At 42.1% G+C, this 14333-nt stretch overlaps 1 protein-coding gene across 1 annotated transcript in view; it reads left to right on the top strand.

Moving 5' to 3' along the window:
- Positions 1 to 14333, top strand: part of LOC141102880 (sarcolemmal membrane-associated protein-like) — a 96185-nt gene that overhangs the window by 71367 nt on the left and 10485 nt on the right. Inside the window, exons 2-3 of the mRNA XM_073591911.1 lie at positions 11446 to 11581; positions 11944 to 12002. Coding sequence (XP_073448012.1) covers positions 11446 to 11581; positions 11944 to 12002 — 195 coding nt within the window. The remainder of the gene's footprint in view (positions 1 to 11445; positions 11582 to 11943; positions 12003 to 14333) is intronic.

Here is a 14333-nt window from a genome sequence, read left to right as displayed (position 1 = left end):
GGACGTCCTCGTGTATTTTTAAGACTTTTATGTGTCTTTGGGAGTGCATAAAAGGTTGGAGTTCTTGGGTATTGAACTTGTATGCCCTCAAAGATCTCTTTGGTAATCAAGCCATCCGCGTAGGCTGAGTGTATGATCTGCTCGTATTCTTGGTTAAATTTAGCAATGGTGTTTGCTGAGTTTATACCAATGTCTGTTTTTGAGTACCGTATTTATCGGCGTATAACACGCACTTTTTTTCTCTTAAAATCAGGGCAAAATCATGGGTACGTGTTATAGGCCGATCCCCACTAATTGTGAGCTATCGCCGCCGACATTCACATAGCGAGTAGTTTTAAATATGGTGCCGCGGAGTTCGGAGGGACTCGACGGAGCTGAACGAGCGCCGCCGAAATCACAGAGCCGAGATACACATAGTCGAGTGTATTCGGCTCTTTCCGGCGCCGCTCACAGTCACGCCCAGTCCCGCCATTGGACCTGTGTTATGTCCATCATAGGGCGGGACTGGGCGGGACTGTGAGCGGCGCCGGAAAGAGCCGAATACACTCGACTATGTGTATCTCGGCAGCATTCGTTCAGTTCCGCCAGCGCCGAGTCCCTCCGAACTCCGCGGCGCCATATTTAAAACACAAACTACTGTCGGCGGCGATCTGTACTGTGTATGTCGGCGACGATCAAGCATGGACACTGGGGGCAAGGCTGCACTGACCACTGGGGCAAAGCTGCACTGACAAGACTGCACTGGGGCAAAGCTGCACTGACAAGACTGCATTGGGGCAAAGCTGCACTGACAAGACTGCACTGGGGCAAAGCTGCACTGACAAGACTGCACTTGGGCAAAGCTGCACTGACAAGGCTGCACTGGGGCAAAGCTGCACTGACAAGGCTGCACTGACACTGAAAAGGCTGCAATGACACTAACAAGGCTGCAGATGAACACTGATGAGGCTGCATTGATGGGCATTTAAATGTAGGTTTTTTTTCCTTAAACTTTCCTCCTAAAAGTTTTTTTCCTTAAAATTCTCTCCTAAACTTGGGGTGCGTGTTATACGCCGGCGCATGTTATACGCCGATAAATACGGTATGTCCCAGCACATATTTCTGTATTGGAGTTCATCCATTAATACTAGATTACCGCCCTTGTCGGAGGGCTTGATTACCAAATGAGAATTTTTACTTAGTCCATCAAGTGCAGTCCTATGGGCACAGCTCAAATTGTGGCTACCCAATTTTTTGAAGATTAAAAGTTCAATTTCTTTGGTTGTTTGAGTAAGGAAAGTCCAGATATTTGAATTTGTGTGTAGTGATGGAAATTGGGTGGACTTTTTTTTGACAGCATTACCCAACATTTTGAGTTCATTCTGGTACAATTTGATCTGTGTCTGATGACCAATAGCTTCATCAGACTCAGATCTTATTATAGGTGTAGGGTCGTTGTCACTTTCCTCTAAGAGAAGTACAAGGTTTTTAAGCGCTCGGAATTCAGCAACTGTAAAATCCCTCCAAATCTCTTGATCAGTGGAGGTACTTTGTTTCTCTTGTGTGTCATTATCGAATAGAAACTTATATGTCAGTTTCCTAAAAAGTATAAGTCTTTGATGATGTCAAAGGTGTCAGGTATGGAGTTGGGGCAAAAGTCTGAGTCCCAGCTGTAAGACTTCCTTTTCTGCTTGACTCAGAGAATAAGATGAAAGATTAATAATTTCCAATCTTAGAGCATCTGTGATGTGTGAATCTGCAAGAGTGTCAGAGGGAGATAGAGGTAAAGGGGAGACGCTATCTTGTACAATATAACAATCATGACCTCAGTCAGTAAAGCATGGAGGTGGTAATATCCTGATATGGGGGTGTTTCTCTGCAGCAGGGACTGGAACACTCGTCAGGATAGAAGAAAAACAGATGGGGCAAAATACCATCACATTCTTGAGGAAAATCTTCTGCCCTCTGCCAGAAAGTTGTCAATGGGAAGAAGGTTTATCTTCCAACATAACAATGACCCAAAGCACACAGCAAAAATGATCACATAGTGGTGGAAAGAGAAAAAGGTGAATGTCCTTGCATGGCTGAGTCCAGACCAGTGGCGACTGGTGTTTTTTTGTTTGGGCGGGTGGCAAACAACCCCCCACGACACCTCACAGCCCCCCGGAACCTCACCCCCCGCTGTTTGTTGGTCTACAGGCACTTACCCGATTGGCGGGGATCATGAGGCAGGGGGAGACAGGCTGCAGCAGGATGGCATCTTCCTCTGAGCTCACGGCGGCTTCTGCCGTGCCTCTCCTCCCCTTCTCCTAGGCATCCAATAGGATCACCCAAGCTTTCAGCCAATCGGGAACCGCGTAACATACCCACGCTTCCTGATTGGCGGAGAGCCGATTCAGTGTTATTCAGTTGCTTTTCTAACACATCTGGATGGACTGCAAGTGCAATGCTCTGCGCTCCAAGTCCATCTTTTTTGAAGCCTATTAGTGCCTATTGCTCTAATCAGGTGCTTCAAAAAGACAAAAGGGGACGGATGCCTGAATAGGGGGTGGCAGCAGCCGCCATGGATAGATTCATGCTATGCATGAATCTATCCATTATACAAAGAGGGGGGTGGCTGGAGTGAGGGGGGTAGCACCAGTGCGCCCTTAATGCACGGGCCGCCACTGGTCCAGATTTAAACCCCATTGAAAATCTGTGGAATGATGGCTGCAGTCCACAAACGATCACCATCAAACTGAACTTGAGCAGTTCTGCAAACAAGAGTGGGCAAATATTGGAAAGTCTAGATGTGCAAAGTTAGTAGAGACATATCCCAACAGACTAAAGGCTGTAAATAAAGAGGAAATAAACTCAAATGCATAATTTGTACCTATAGGTAAGCCTATAATAAGGCTTACCTATAGGTACTGTAAATATCTCCTAAACTTGCGTTTAGGAGATATTTACTTTATAGGCTGCCCATGCCGTTTTGTCAGAGCCCTGTGCCGTGACCAGTGGCTCCAGTGTGCATGTGTGGTGAGTGACATCATCATGGTTCTGGCCACTCATAGCACCAGGGCCCACAAACCCAGAAGAAACATCGGGGAAGATGTCAGCCATCTCAGCGGTGTGCGGGCGAAGCTGGAGGGCTTCGTTCTAAGGTAAGCATTTCATAATGAGCTAGTATGCAGTGCATACTAGCTCATTATGCCTTTGTCCTACAGATTTTTTTTGTTTTTGTTTCCCCAGGGTTTACAACCTCTTTAATGTAAAATGTGGTCCAACAAAATATTGACATACGGGGATTGATCCCTTTCCCAACTCAGTGATTCTGTTTTTTATCTTTATTTTTTTTTCTGACATGTTGGTGTTATATCTGTTACTTGGATGTTAAAAGTTGTACTAGTAAACACAGCTGGATAAAACAAAAACCGTGTCTGTCTTCATTTCAGGCTGTAAAGCAACAATATATGATTATTTTAAAGGGGGCATGATTCTTTTCTATACTAACTGTACCTACAAATTGTCTGTATCTTCGATAATACATTTTGATATCTTGTTGGCCTCACAGTGGATATATAGGTCCCGATTATACCTTTATTATGAGTCTGCCTGATGGACATGAATGGATGAAGACATTGAGAATTGCCTGTCCTTTTATAGAAGTGGCTTATAGCCAACCTCAAATTCAACCTGGATTATATATTGATTGATTTATATATTCAACTGATATGCAACCTTCTTTGACAGAGTTAAATATAATGTTGTTTTGCAAAAGAGCAATGCTTCATCAACACTAGAATACCTATGAATAATTTCACCCAAAATAATGACAGGCTGCGAGCACAATGTGGCAAAATGTGTATGAATCAGTGTTGTGCTCACAACGTTTAATTAACACGCAATGCAATATAATGACACAAAATATATAAAGAAAAATCTATTTGCATACACAACTACATGGATATTTCAACAAACACAAAATTATATTTGTTTCATGAATGAAGCATGAAATAAATGGTGCACTGTTTTGTCTAAAAAGTGTGGCAACAAAACAGTCTTGTGCAAAAAAAGTCCAAGGTATCCAAAATTCTGTGTAATACTGTAGTGCACTCCTAGGTGAATGACCAACACCGTCCCCTTAAGGGTAAACGCTCACCTTAAAGTTTGACCTTGATTTCAAAGGTCACAACGCACGTCTTTATTTTGCCAGGATCCAGCAATGTACTTAGTAGTGGACACAAAAATGGTAACCTTTCAGTCTTCCTCAGTTCACATATATGACTCCATTAGGCTTACAAGGAATAGCTTCAACAATCATCGAGCAACGTAAAGTCATCTGAAAAACTGAAAAATTCAAACTTAATAAAATGCACTCAAATTTTAAAATCCAAAAAAAAAAGGCAGCACTGTATAGAGGTTTGGCTCTGAACTTCTCCTGGATTGCACTGTTCCTCTGAGGACCTCATCTTCTGGGGTCCCCTGCCATCACTTTTGGCTCCTCCTCTTCTTTGTTTGCCACCTTAGCAAGTAGCATGTTATGGGGGCAGATGTGCAGGCTCACTTTCGAGCCAGGCTGTGTGCATCTATAGACACACACAGCGTGGCTTTTCCCCGACCCCGCTCTCAACTCACAGGATTTGATTGACAGCAGCAGGCAAGTAAACCTTTTTTTATTCATAGACAGTTCTTCACACAGATACAAGAGCCACCTTTCTCCGAGGTGTGAAACCCCCTTCTTAGTGTTTTAAAGTGAACCTCTACTATCTCCAAATCTATTAAGCTAAGAATAGTTCAGAAAAATAGGCACCATCTCATTCCTGTTTGTTTGTTTGTTTGGAGTACAAAGCTCCTTGTTTTTGTGTGGGGAGGTATCTTGGACGCAGTTACATTTACCCCTTCATGACCAGGCCATTTTTTACTATCCAGCACTGCGATATTTTACTGACCATTGCGCACTCATGCAATGCTGTACATAAATGATATGTATGTAATTTTTTCACCCACATTAGAGCTTTCTTTTGGTGGTATTTGATCACCTCTGGGTTTTATATTTTTGGTGCCATAAACTAAAGAAAAAAAAACTAGTGTCAATATTTTGCGTGGCACCATTATTTGAAAAGCACTGCCTTAACCCTCTTGGGCATGGAGTTCACCAGAGCTTCACAGGTTGCCACTGGAGTCCTCTTTCACTCCTCCATCATCATGGAGCTGGTGGATGTGGACCTTTTGCTCCTCCACCTTCCATTTGAGGATGCTCCATGGATGCTCAATAGGGTTTAGGTCTGGAGACATGCTTGGCCAATCCATTACCTTTACCCTCGGCTTCTTTAGCAAGGCAGTGGTCGTCTTGGAGGTGTGTTTGGGGTCCTTATCATGTTGGAATACTGCCCTGCGGCCCAGTCTCCGCAGGGAGGGGATCATGCTCTGCTTCAGTATGTCACAGTACATGTTGGCATTCATGGTTCCCTCAATGAACTGTAGCTCCCCAGTTCTGGCAGCACTCATGCAGCCCCAGACCATGACACTCCCACCACCATGCTTGACTGTAGGCAAGACACACTTGTCTTTGTATTTCTCACCTGGTTGCCGCCACACACGCTTGACACCATCTGAACCAGATAAGTTTATTTTAGTCTCATCAGACCACAGGACATGGTTCCAGTAATCCATGCCCTTAGTCTGATTGTCTTCAGCAAACTGTGGGTTTTCTCGTGCATCATCTTTAGAAGCGCCTTCCTTCTGGGAGGACAGCCATACAGACCAATTTAATGCAGTGTGCGGCGTATGGTCTGTGCACTGACAGGCTGACCCCCCACCCCTTCAACCTCTGCAGCAATGCTGGCAGCACTCATATGTCTATTTCCCAAAGACGTAGCAAGACATAGGTAAGTCCACGTGGACTTACCTACCTTGTTTTGAGTTTGTTATGTCTGTTCAGTGTGTATCAGCAGCATTCTCAGGCTGTATAAGCAGTATTCTCTTCTCTTGCATGAAAATCTTACCTCTACTGGATATCGGTGAAAGAAATAGGAGAGGAGTCTAGCTGGCTGGTCTGCCCCTGGAGAGATTATCAGCACACTCAGTTCGATCTAGATGCGAAATATCCCTGGGAGGTCCATCGGAGCTGGATACTGGATGGAAAGGTTGGAGAGGAGCCTGGCTGCATGATCTAACTCTGGAAATATCATCTGTACATCAAGCCTGTCCTCTATGCGAGATACCCCTCTAGGGGTTATTGGATGTGGTGAGAGGGGACCCAAGAGGGGGAGCACCAAAGGTCATCTGGATTTCTCCTGTGTTTACAGTCACCAAGCACTTAAGAATCACAAAAGACTTTGTTTTGATTGATTTCTTGATGCATATTTTTTAATTTTTTTTTCTTGATTTAGCACTAGTGATTTAACTCTTTGGACTCGTCCTTTATTATTTATTATTTTTTATACACATTGGGACTGGCCTTTTCTTATTTTTATTCGTATTGTAATACCTGTATCTATGATATTGGAGTATCAGAATCTCTGAATCACTTTTTTATTATTATATCTTTTTTATAAAATCGCAGCTTATACTAATTAGCTATTATAGCGAGGATTTGCACTATTGGTATATGCACATTTAATAGTCACATTAGAGGCACACATCACCTAACAAGCGATCTGGGTTTGTCGCCTTTTAGTATATAGGTAGCGCCATTTTACCCCTATTTTGTACCTATTATTATTCTAGTCCCCTATTGGGGAACTAGCAGGGTAGGCTGCACACCTATTTTCCTCTGGCCTAAGCACGGATTCTTTATTCTATTCATCATTCTTAAAGCCTATGTCATCTTCATGTAGAGCAACAATTCATTTTTTTCAGATCCTCAGAGAATTCTTTGCCATAAGATGCCATGTTGAACTTCCAATGGCCAGTATAAGAGAGTGAGAGTGATAACACCAAATTTAACACACCTTCTCCCCATTCACATCTGAGACCTTGTAACACTGACGAGTCACATGGCACCGGGGAGGGAAAATGGCTAATTGGACCCAATTTGGGCATTTTCACTTAGGGGTGTACTTACTTTTGTTGCCAGCGGTTTAGAAATGAATTGCTGTGTGTTGGGTTATTCTAAGGGGCAGCAAATTTACACTGTTATACAAGCTGTACACTCACTACTTTACATTGTAGCAAAGTGTTGTCACACGAAAAGATATAATAAAATATTTACAAAATTGTAAGGAGTGTACTCACTTTTGTGAGATACTGTATATACTAAATTTTTTTTTTTTTAAACTAGTAATGGCGGCGATCAGCTAATAATGCAATAAGCGGGACTGCATTTTTGCGGCGGACAATTTGACACTGACACTTTGTGGGAACCAGTCACACTAATACAGTGATCAGTGCCAAAAATATGCACTGTCCCTGCACTAATGACACTGGCTGGGAAGGAGTTAAACATCCAGGGCACTCAAAGGGTTAAATGCGTGCCTAACCAGTGTTTTGGTGTACTATGTGTGGTGCTTTCACTAAGGGAGGTGCTGGATTTTGTTCTCTGCTTTGCAGGGAAAGTCCATCACATCCCCACTGTCAGGACAGAGTTCTGCTTTGTTTACATAGGCAGAGCTCTATCCTGTGTCTCTCCTAGCCGATCAGCGAGTGCAGGTATATTTCTATTGGACGGCACCCACTGATCTGCTTCTGCTGTGACTAATCACAGCAGAAGTGGCGTGATCCATACCAGGAAGTGCAGAATCACGTATTCTACACAGAACAGCTGCTCTGTAGCAGTAAATCTTCTATGGGGCGGTTGTTAACTGGTTAAGAAAATCAGATACTATTTCTTCTGTAAAACATGTGAACTGCACTTTGCAGAACTGGCAGTAAGAAAAATTGTTAGGCCAAAACCATTAGCCATTGTGTATCTCTGTCAACTTTCACGATATACAGTTAGGTCCATATATATTTGGAAACCTGCCCAATTTTCATACTTTTGGCTCTGTATGCCACCAGAATAAAATTAAAAACGAAACAATCCAAACTAATTTGAAGTGCAGACTTTCAGATTTCATTCTAGGGTTTGAACATAAATATCAAGTACAAATTTTAAGAACTGCAACCATTTTTCTACACAATCCCCCCATTTTCAGGGGCTCAAATGTAATTGGACAAATGAATATAATCATAAATAAAATGTTAATTTTTAACCACTTAAGGACCAGCCTCGTTTTGGATTTTAGGTGTTTACATGTTTAAAGCAGGTTTTTCTGCTAGAAAATTACTTAGAACCCCCAAACATTATATATGGGTTTTCTTCTAACACCCTAGAGAATAAAATGGCGGTCACTGCAATAATTTTTTTGCACCGTATTTGCGCAGCAGTCTTAAAAGCGCACTTTTTTTTGAGAAAATGCACTTTTTTGAATAAAAAAATAAGACAACAGTAAAGTTAGCCCAATTTTTTTTTATATTGTGAAATATAATGTTACGCCAAGTAAATTGATACCCAACATGTCACGCTTGAAAATTGCGCCCGCTCGTGGAATGGCGTCAAACTTTTACCCTCAAAAATCTTCATAGGCGACGTTTAAAAAATTCTATAGGTTGCATATTTTGCGGTACAGAGGAGGTTTAGGGCTAGAATTATTGCTCTCGCTCTACCACACCTCTACCACACATGTGTGGTTTGACCACGGTTTTCATATGCGGGCGCTACTCGCATATGCGTTTGCTTCTGCGCACGAGCTCGTCGGGACAGGGGGGTTTTAAAAAAAAAATTTTTTAATTTTTATTATTTATTTTACAATATTTTATTTATTTTTACACTGTTTAAAAAAAAAAAAAAAGGTGTCACTTTTATTCCTATTACAAGGAATATAAACATCCCTTGTAATAGAAAAAAGCATGGCAGGACCTCTTAAATATGAGATCTGGGGTCAAAAAGACCTCAGATCTCATAATTATAGTAAAATGCAATAAAAAAAAAAAAAACTCATTTAGAAAAATGACATTTGAAAAAATATGCCTTTAAGAGGCGTGGACGGAAGTGACGTTTTGACGTCGCTTCCGCCCAGCAGTGTCATGGAGACGAGTGAGCGCCATCTTAGCCTCACTCGTCTCCAGACACACCAGAGAGAAGAACGCGATCGCCTCCGCCGCTACCGACGGCTCCAGTAAGTGGCGGAGGGCACCGGATCGCGGCGGGAGGGGGGGTCCCCTCTCCCGCCACTGATAAAAGTGATCTCGTGGCGAATCCGCCGCAGGGACCACTTTTATCTGAAAGCCGGCCGCTGCACGAAAACGGGGATACCGGGGTTATGGCAGCTAGCTGCTGCCATAACAACGATATCCCCGTTCAAAGTTTGGACGTACATCGTCGTGCGGCGGTCTTAAAGTGGTTAATATAGTGTTGAGAATCCTTTACTGGCAAAGCACTGCCTGAAGTCTAGAACCCATGGACATTACCAAAGACTGGGTTTCCTCCTTTCTGATGCTTTGCCAGGCTCTAACTGTGTTCAGTTGTTCTTTATTTGTGGGTCTTTCTGCCTTTAGTTTTGCCTTCAGCAAGTGAAATGCATGCTCAATTGGGTTGAGATCAGGTGATTGACTCGGCCATTGCAGAATATTCTACTTCTTTTCCTTCAAAAGCTCCTGGGTTGCTTTTGCAGTGTATTTTGGATCATTGTCCATCTGTACTGTGAAGCACTGTCAACGTTGCTGCATTTGGCTGTATCTAGGCTGACAGTATATCTCTAAAAACTGCAGAATTCATCTGGCTGCTTCTGTCACATCATCAATAAACACCAATGACCCAGTGCCAATGGAAGCCATGCATGCCCATGCCATCACACTGCCTCCATCATGTTTTACAGATGACGTTGTGTGCTTTGGATCATGAGCTGTGCTAAGCCTTCTCCACACTTTTCTTGCCGCCATTCTGGTACAGATTACTCCTAGTTTCATCCGTCCAAAAAATGCTTTTCCAGAACTGGTCTGGCTTTTTTGGATTTTTTTTTTGGGCAAAGTCTGATCTGGCTTTTCTATTCTTCAAGCTTATGAATGGTTTGCACCTTGTGGTAAACCCTCTGTATTTGCTCTCGTAAAGTCTTCTCTTGATTGTAGACTTTGTCAAAGATGCGCCCACCTCCTGGAGAGTGTCTTTTACTTGTTTGGATGTTGTGAATGGGTTTTTCTTTACTATAGAGAGGATCCTGCGATCATCCACCACTGTTGTCTTCTGTGGACATCCAGGTCTTTTTATGTTGCTGAGCTAAGCAGTGCATTCTTTTTTTCCTTTAGAATGTACCAAACTGTTGATTTGGCCACTTCTAATGTTGCTGCTATCTCTCTGATGGATTTGCTTCATTTTTGAAGCCTTACAATGGCTGGTTTCACTTGCTTGGACAGCTATTTTGCACACATGATGTAGGTTCACAGCAATAGATTCCAAATGCAAATACCACACTTAGAATCAACTCCACACCTTTTACCTGTTTAATTGCTTTCAAAATAATGAAGGGGTGGCCCACACCTGGCCTTAAAACAGCTTTTGATTCAATTGTCCAATTACATTTGGTCCCTTGAAAAAGGGGATGGCTATTCTTAAGAGCTGTAATTCCGAAACCTTTCCTCTGATTTGGATGTACATACCTTCAAATTAAACCTGAGAGTGTGCACTTTCAGCCCATATCCATTATATAACTATAGCTTGAATATGTTTTGGTAAATACCTGAAATATCCAAATATATATGTACATAACTGTAACTGTGGTGTCTCTTCAATATTTAGATTCAGATTTGCAGTGAAAAATAGATGGTTTAATAAGGATATTGCCCATTTTCTCCGGACTTGAAGCACAACAGGCAGCGTGAGATCTCTACAAAGTAAGGAAAACTCCCCCTTACAGTTGTCATTAATAATTGTCCCCTTTGGAACATGTGCCCCCTCATTTCCAAGTCTAGTAACAACTCCCTTCCCTCACTCTCAGTCCTGGTAACAATGGTCACCAGGATAAGTAGGATGAGTCTTCCTAGGGGGAGACACAGACAGTAATAAAAACAAAGGGTCTGACCACAGGCACAATAGTACTGACAACCAGAAAACAGATGGCATATGTTGGCTATCCCCATGTAATTCTAAACACCTGAGCTGATTTATAAAAACTGGAGTAAAAGTTGAGCTGCTAAATCATAGCAACCATCCACACCTAAGTATTTCAGAAATTTAAAATATTAAACCTTAGGTGTGAGGGCAGCAGGTCCATTTGTAATGCTTTTCTAAAGGCCATCCACATATAAAAGTGAAGTTTTTGTTACAGCAAGTCTAGTCTGTTGTGCCAAACTGAACTGGAACAACTCTTGGGGGAGGCAGATTGACTTTATTCTGGTTTTGCTTCCAATCCCCTTTGACTCTCAACCTTTTCTTTCAGTGTGTAGATTTGTGCTTTTGGTCCTAAGATGGAGTTGAAAGTCACAAGATGTTGTTGTGTTTTCTTCCAGATGACATACATCATGTACAATCTGGCACTAATGATGCAAAACAAGAGATCCAGCAGCTGTGGAAGGAACTGTCCGAAGCCCAGGATCTAGCCAAAACTAGTCGACAGAAATGTTTAGAACTCCAAGGTGAGATTGGGTTTCCTGGTTGAGATTTTGTTCTTAACACATTTGATATGGTTGATATGGCTGTGGTGGACCCCCTTCAAAGAAAGGTGCAGGCGTGAATGCAGTAGGAATGTGCAAGGAGAACACTGCACACCTCAGAATGGCTCAAAGTGCGAGAGAGTTGAAAGGTGGCCTCAGACCTAGCGCCTCTTGAGGCCACCTCCCATCTCTCTAGCACCATGAGCAGTTCTGAGGTGTATGGTATTCTCCTTGTATCAGAGGTGCAGGAATTTTATTTTTTTTGGAATTTTATTTTAGGGAAGTAAGACGTGTGTATTTTTTTCATCTTTTGACAGTTTAATGCAGATTTTGCCTTTTCAGCACTCCTAGAAGAAGAAAGTCCAGTAGAAAACAGACTGAAGATTCCACCAAACAGATCCAGAACCTCCAAGGTATTCAAGATAATGTTGCTTGATTCCTGCCGAAATAAAGTCAAATAAAAGATAGAACTTCATTTTTTTTTTTTTTAGTAAGTAGGTTTTAGCTAGTCTGAATGATAAAGATGTTCGAAAAATCTGTCTCCATGTGTACTCTCAGGACTGATGAGAACCCCTGATCTATGCAACTCCATTGGTCAGTGCACTGTCTTTAGTGTTTCAAGCGCTCCTCTGGGTTATCAGCAGAGAGCAGTGTGAAATCAAGACATTTTTTACTTTTTTTCTACCAGCGTTCTGACATTTTTCCTGATTTTTGTATAGAAAAATTTCACTCCATACATTGTCATGTTGTTCAACTCTTTACACTAGAATTGCTTGTGTTGTGCAACAGCTTGGATTTGTCAGATATCTCCATAGATGGCTTGCAGATGGTGACGTCTGCTTCTCAGAAGGCAGCTTAGGTGATGGTCTTTTCTCTTAATGTATCAGTTTCCATTAGGGATGTTCATTGCCATTTACTGTTCAAAAGAGATATTTACTTATATAATTACCGTGTCTGGGGGCTCCAATGGCTTTCATAAGGTATTTGGATTTGCTCCATTTGCTCTCATTGATCTCATGCATCATAATTGGGCACTGTATGTGTAAAGATAAAGGCTTGGTGGGCAAGGCAATCGCAGATGTCTAGTGCTAGGTCTCTTGGAAATAATTATAGTGATTGAACTTTTTCTGACTCCTGTCTTTCTGCATTTTCTCATAGGTATAAGATTCTTCTGATATAGCTGAACTTGTTTGATCTAATGATAATCTTATGTTTTCTTTATCGTTCACAGAGCAGCTATAGTAATTACTATGTGGTTTATACGCCACCTTTATGTGAATGGACACTGGCACACCCAAAGACAGGAAGTCCCCCTCTATATAAGCCCTCCCATACAGGAAGTATTTTCGCCAGTGTCTCAAGGTGATGATCACGGTGGATTGAAGTTCTATAATATAGACAGCTCCTGTTTGGAGAAATCCTTGTCAGGATCAAGGGGCTATGCAGTCGGATCCATTCAAAGTGGAAAAGAAAGGCCAAGATGGATGGTACCCGAGCCTCGAGGAAAAAGAAGCAAGGTTTTTGCCTGTAATGCACCTCTTTGGAGGGCTGGACCCTGGGATCCCCAGGCCCTTGGGATACATGACTAAACCAAAGGTTGTCCTGGCAGGGTGCTGCACAGGTCCAAGGGTGTGGACCCCAGTATGCAGGGGGACCCAGTCCGCGAAGGTCAAAGAACTCTAGCTAAAAAAGTGGACTTTATAGGCACCCAGATAAAAAGTAATAACTTGATTTATTTGGTAGACAATTGATTGAGGAAATAGATATTACATATTAAATACAAATAAAGAGTTACATAAAATTGATGTTTATGAGCCCCACACAAAGAAAAAACTCTGACACCACTTATTATGATACCAAGATACAATAATACATTCAGAGGGACAGCGGTTGGGGTTCCCAAAGTGCTATCCGAGTAAGAGAAGAATGCTGTGGGTCAGGGTGTGTATCCGGGCACAGTAGTTCACTCAGTCGCTCGACATGTTGCGCGCATAAGTGCTGGTAGAAAACACAGCCTTACTGTAGTTGTGGAGTCTGTTTAAATAGTATAAAGAATCTATCTGGAGGCTCAACATAGCAGACACTGATGTTAGACCAGGAGACCCTTCAACACCACACAACATGGCTCTTTAGTCTTCGAGGTACTAGCCTCTTTGAGCCTCCAGATGGATTCTCTATACTAGTTAAACAGACTCCACAACTACAGTAAGGCTGTGTTTTCTACCAGCACTTATGCCTTTCTAGATCTGTCTGGTGTTCATTCCTCCATGGATACATCTGTACAATATTGCTCATCAGCAATACACTATATCATTTTTTATGCGTCTGATAATTACACGACTGTCATGCTCCTGAAGAAGCGTACATATACGTGCAACATGTCGAGCGCCTGAGTGAACTACTGTGCCCGCATACACACCCTGACCCACAGCATTCTTCTCTTACTCGGATAGCACTTTGGGGACCCCAACTGCTGTCCCTCTGAATGTATTATTGTATCTTGGTATCATAATAAGTGGTGTCAGAGTTTTTTCTATGTGTGGGGCTCATAAACATCAATTTTATGTAACTCTTTATTTGTATTTATATGTAATATCTATTTCCTCGATCAATTGTCTACCAAATAAAACAAGTTATTACTTTTAGACGGTTTATCTGTGTGTCTATAAAGTCCACTTTTTTAGCTAGATTTCTGTAAATGCCCACTATTGGGACGTTGGCACACTGCTACCTGTATACTCACA

This window comes from Aquarana catesbeiana, linkage group LG07 (genome assembly GCF_042186555.1).
Source record: "Aquarana catesbeiana isolate 2022-GZ linkage group LG07, ASM4218655v1, whole genome shotgun sequence".
In the NCBI taxonomy this organism is placed as follows: Eukaryota; Metazoa; Chordata; class Amphibia; order Anura; family Ranidae; genus Aquarana; species Aquarana catesbeiana.
Note: the sequence above shows the minus strand (reverse complement) of the source record. Positions and strands in the feature narration are given on the sequence as shown.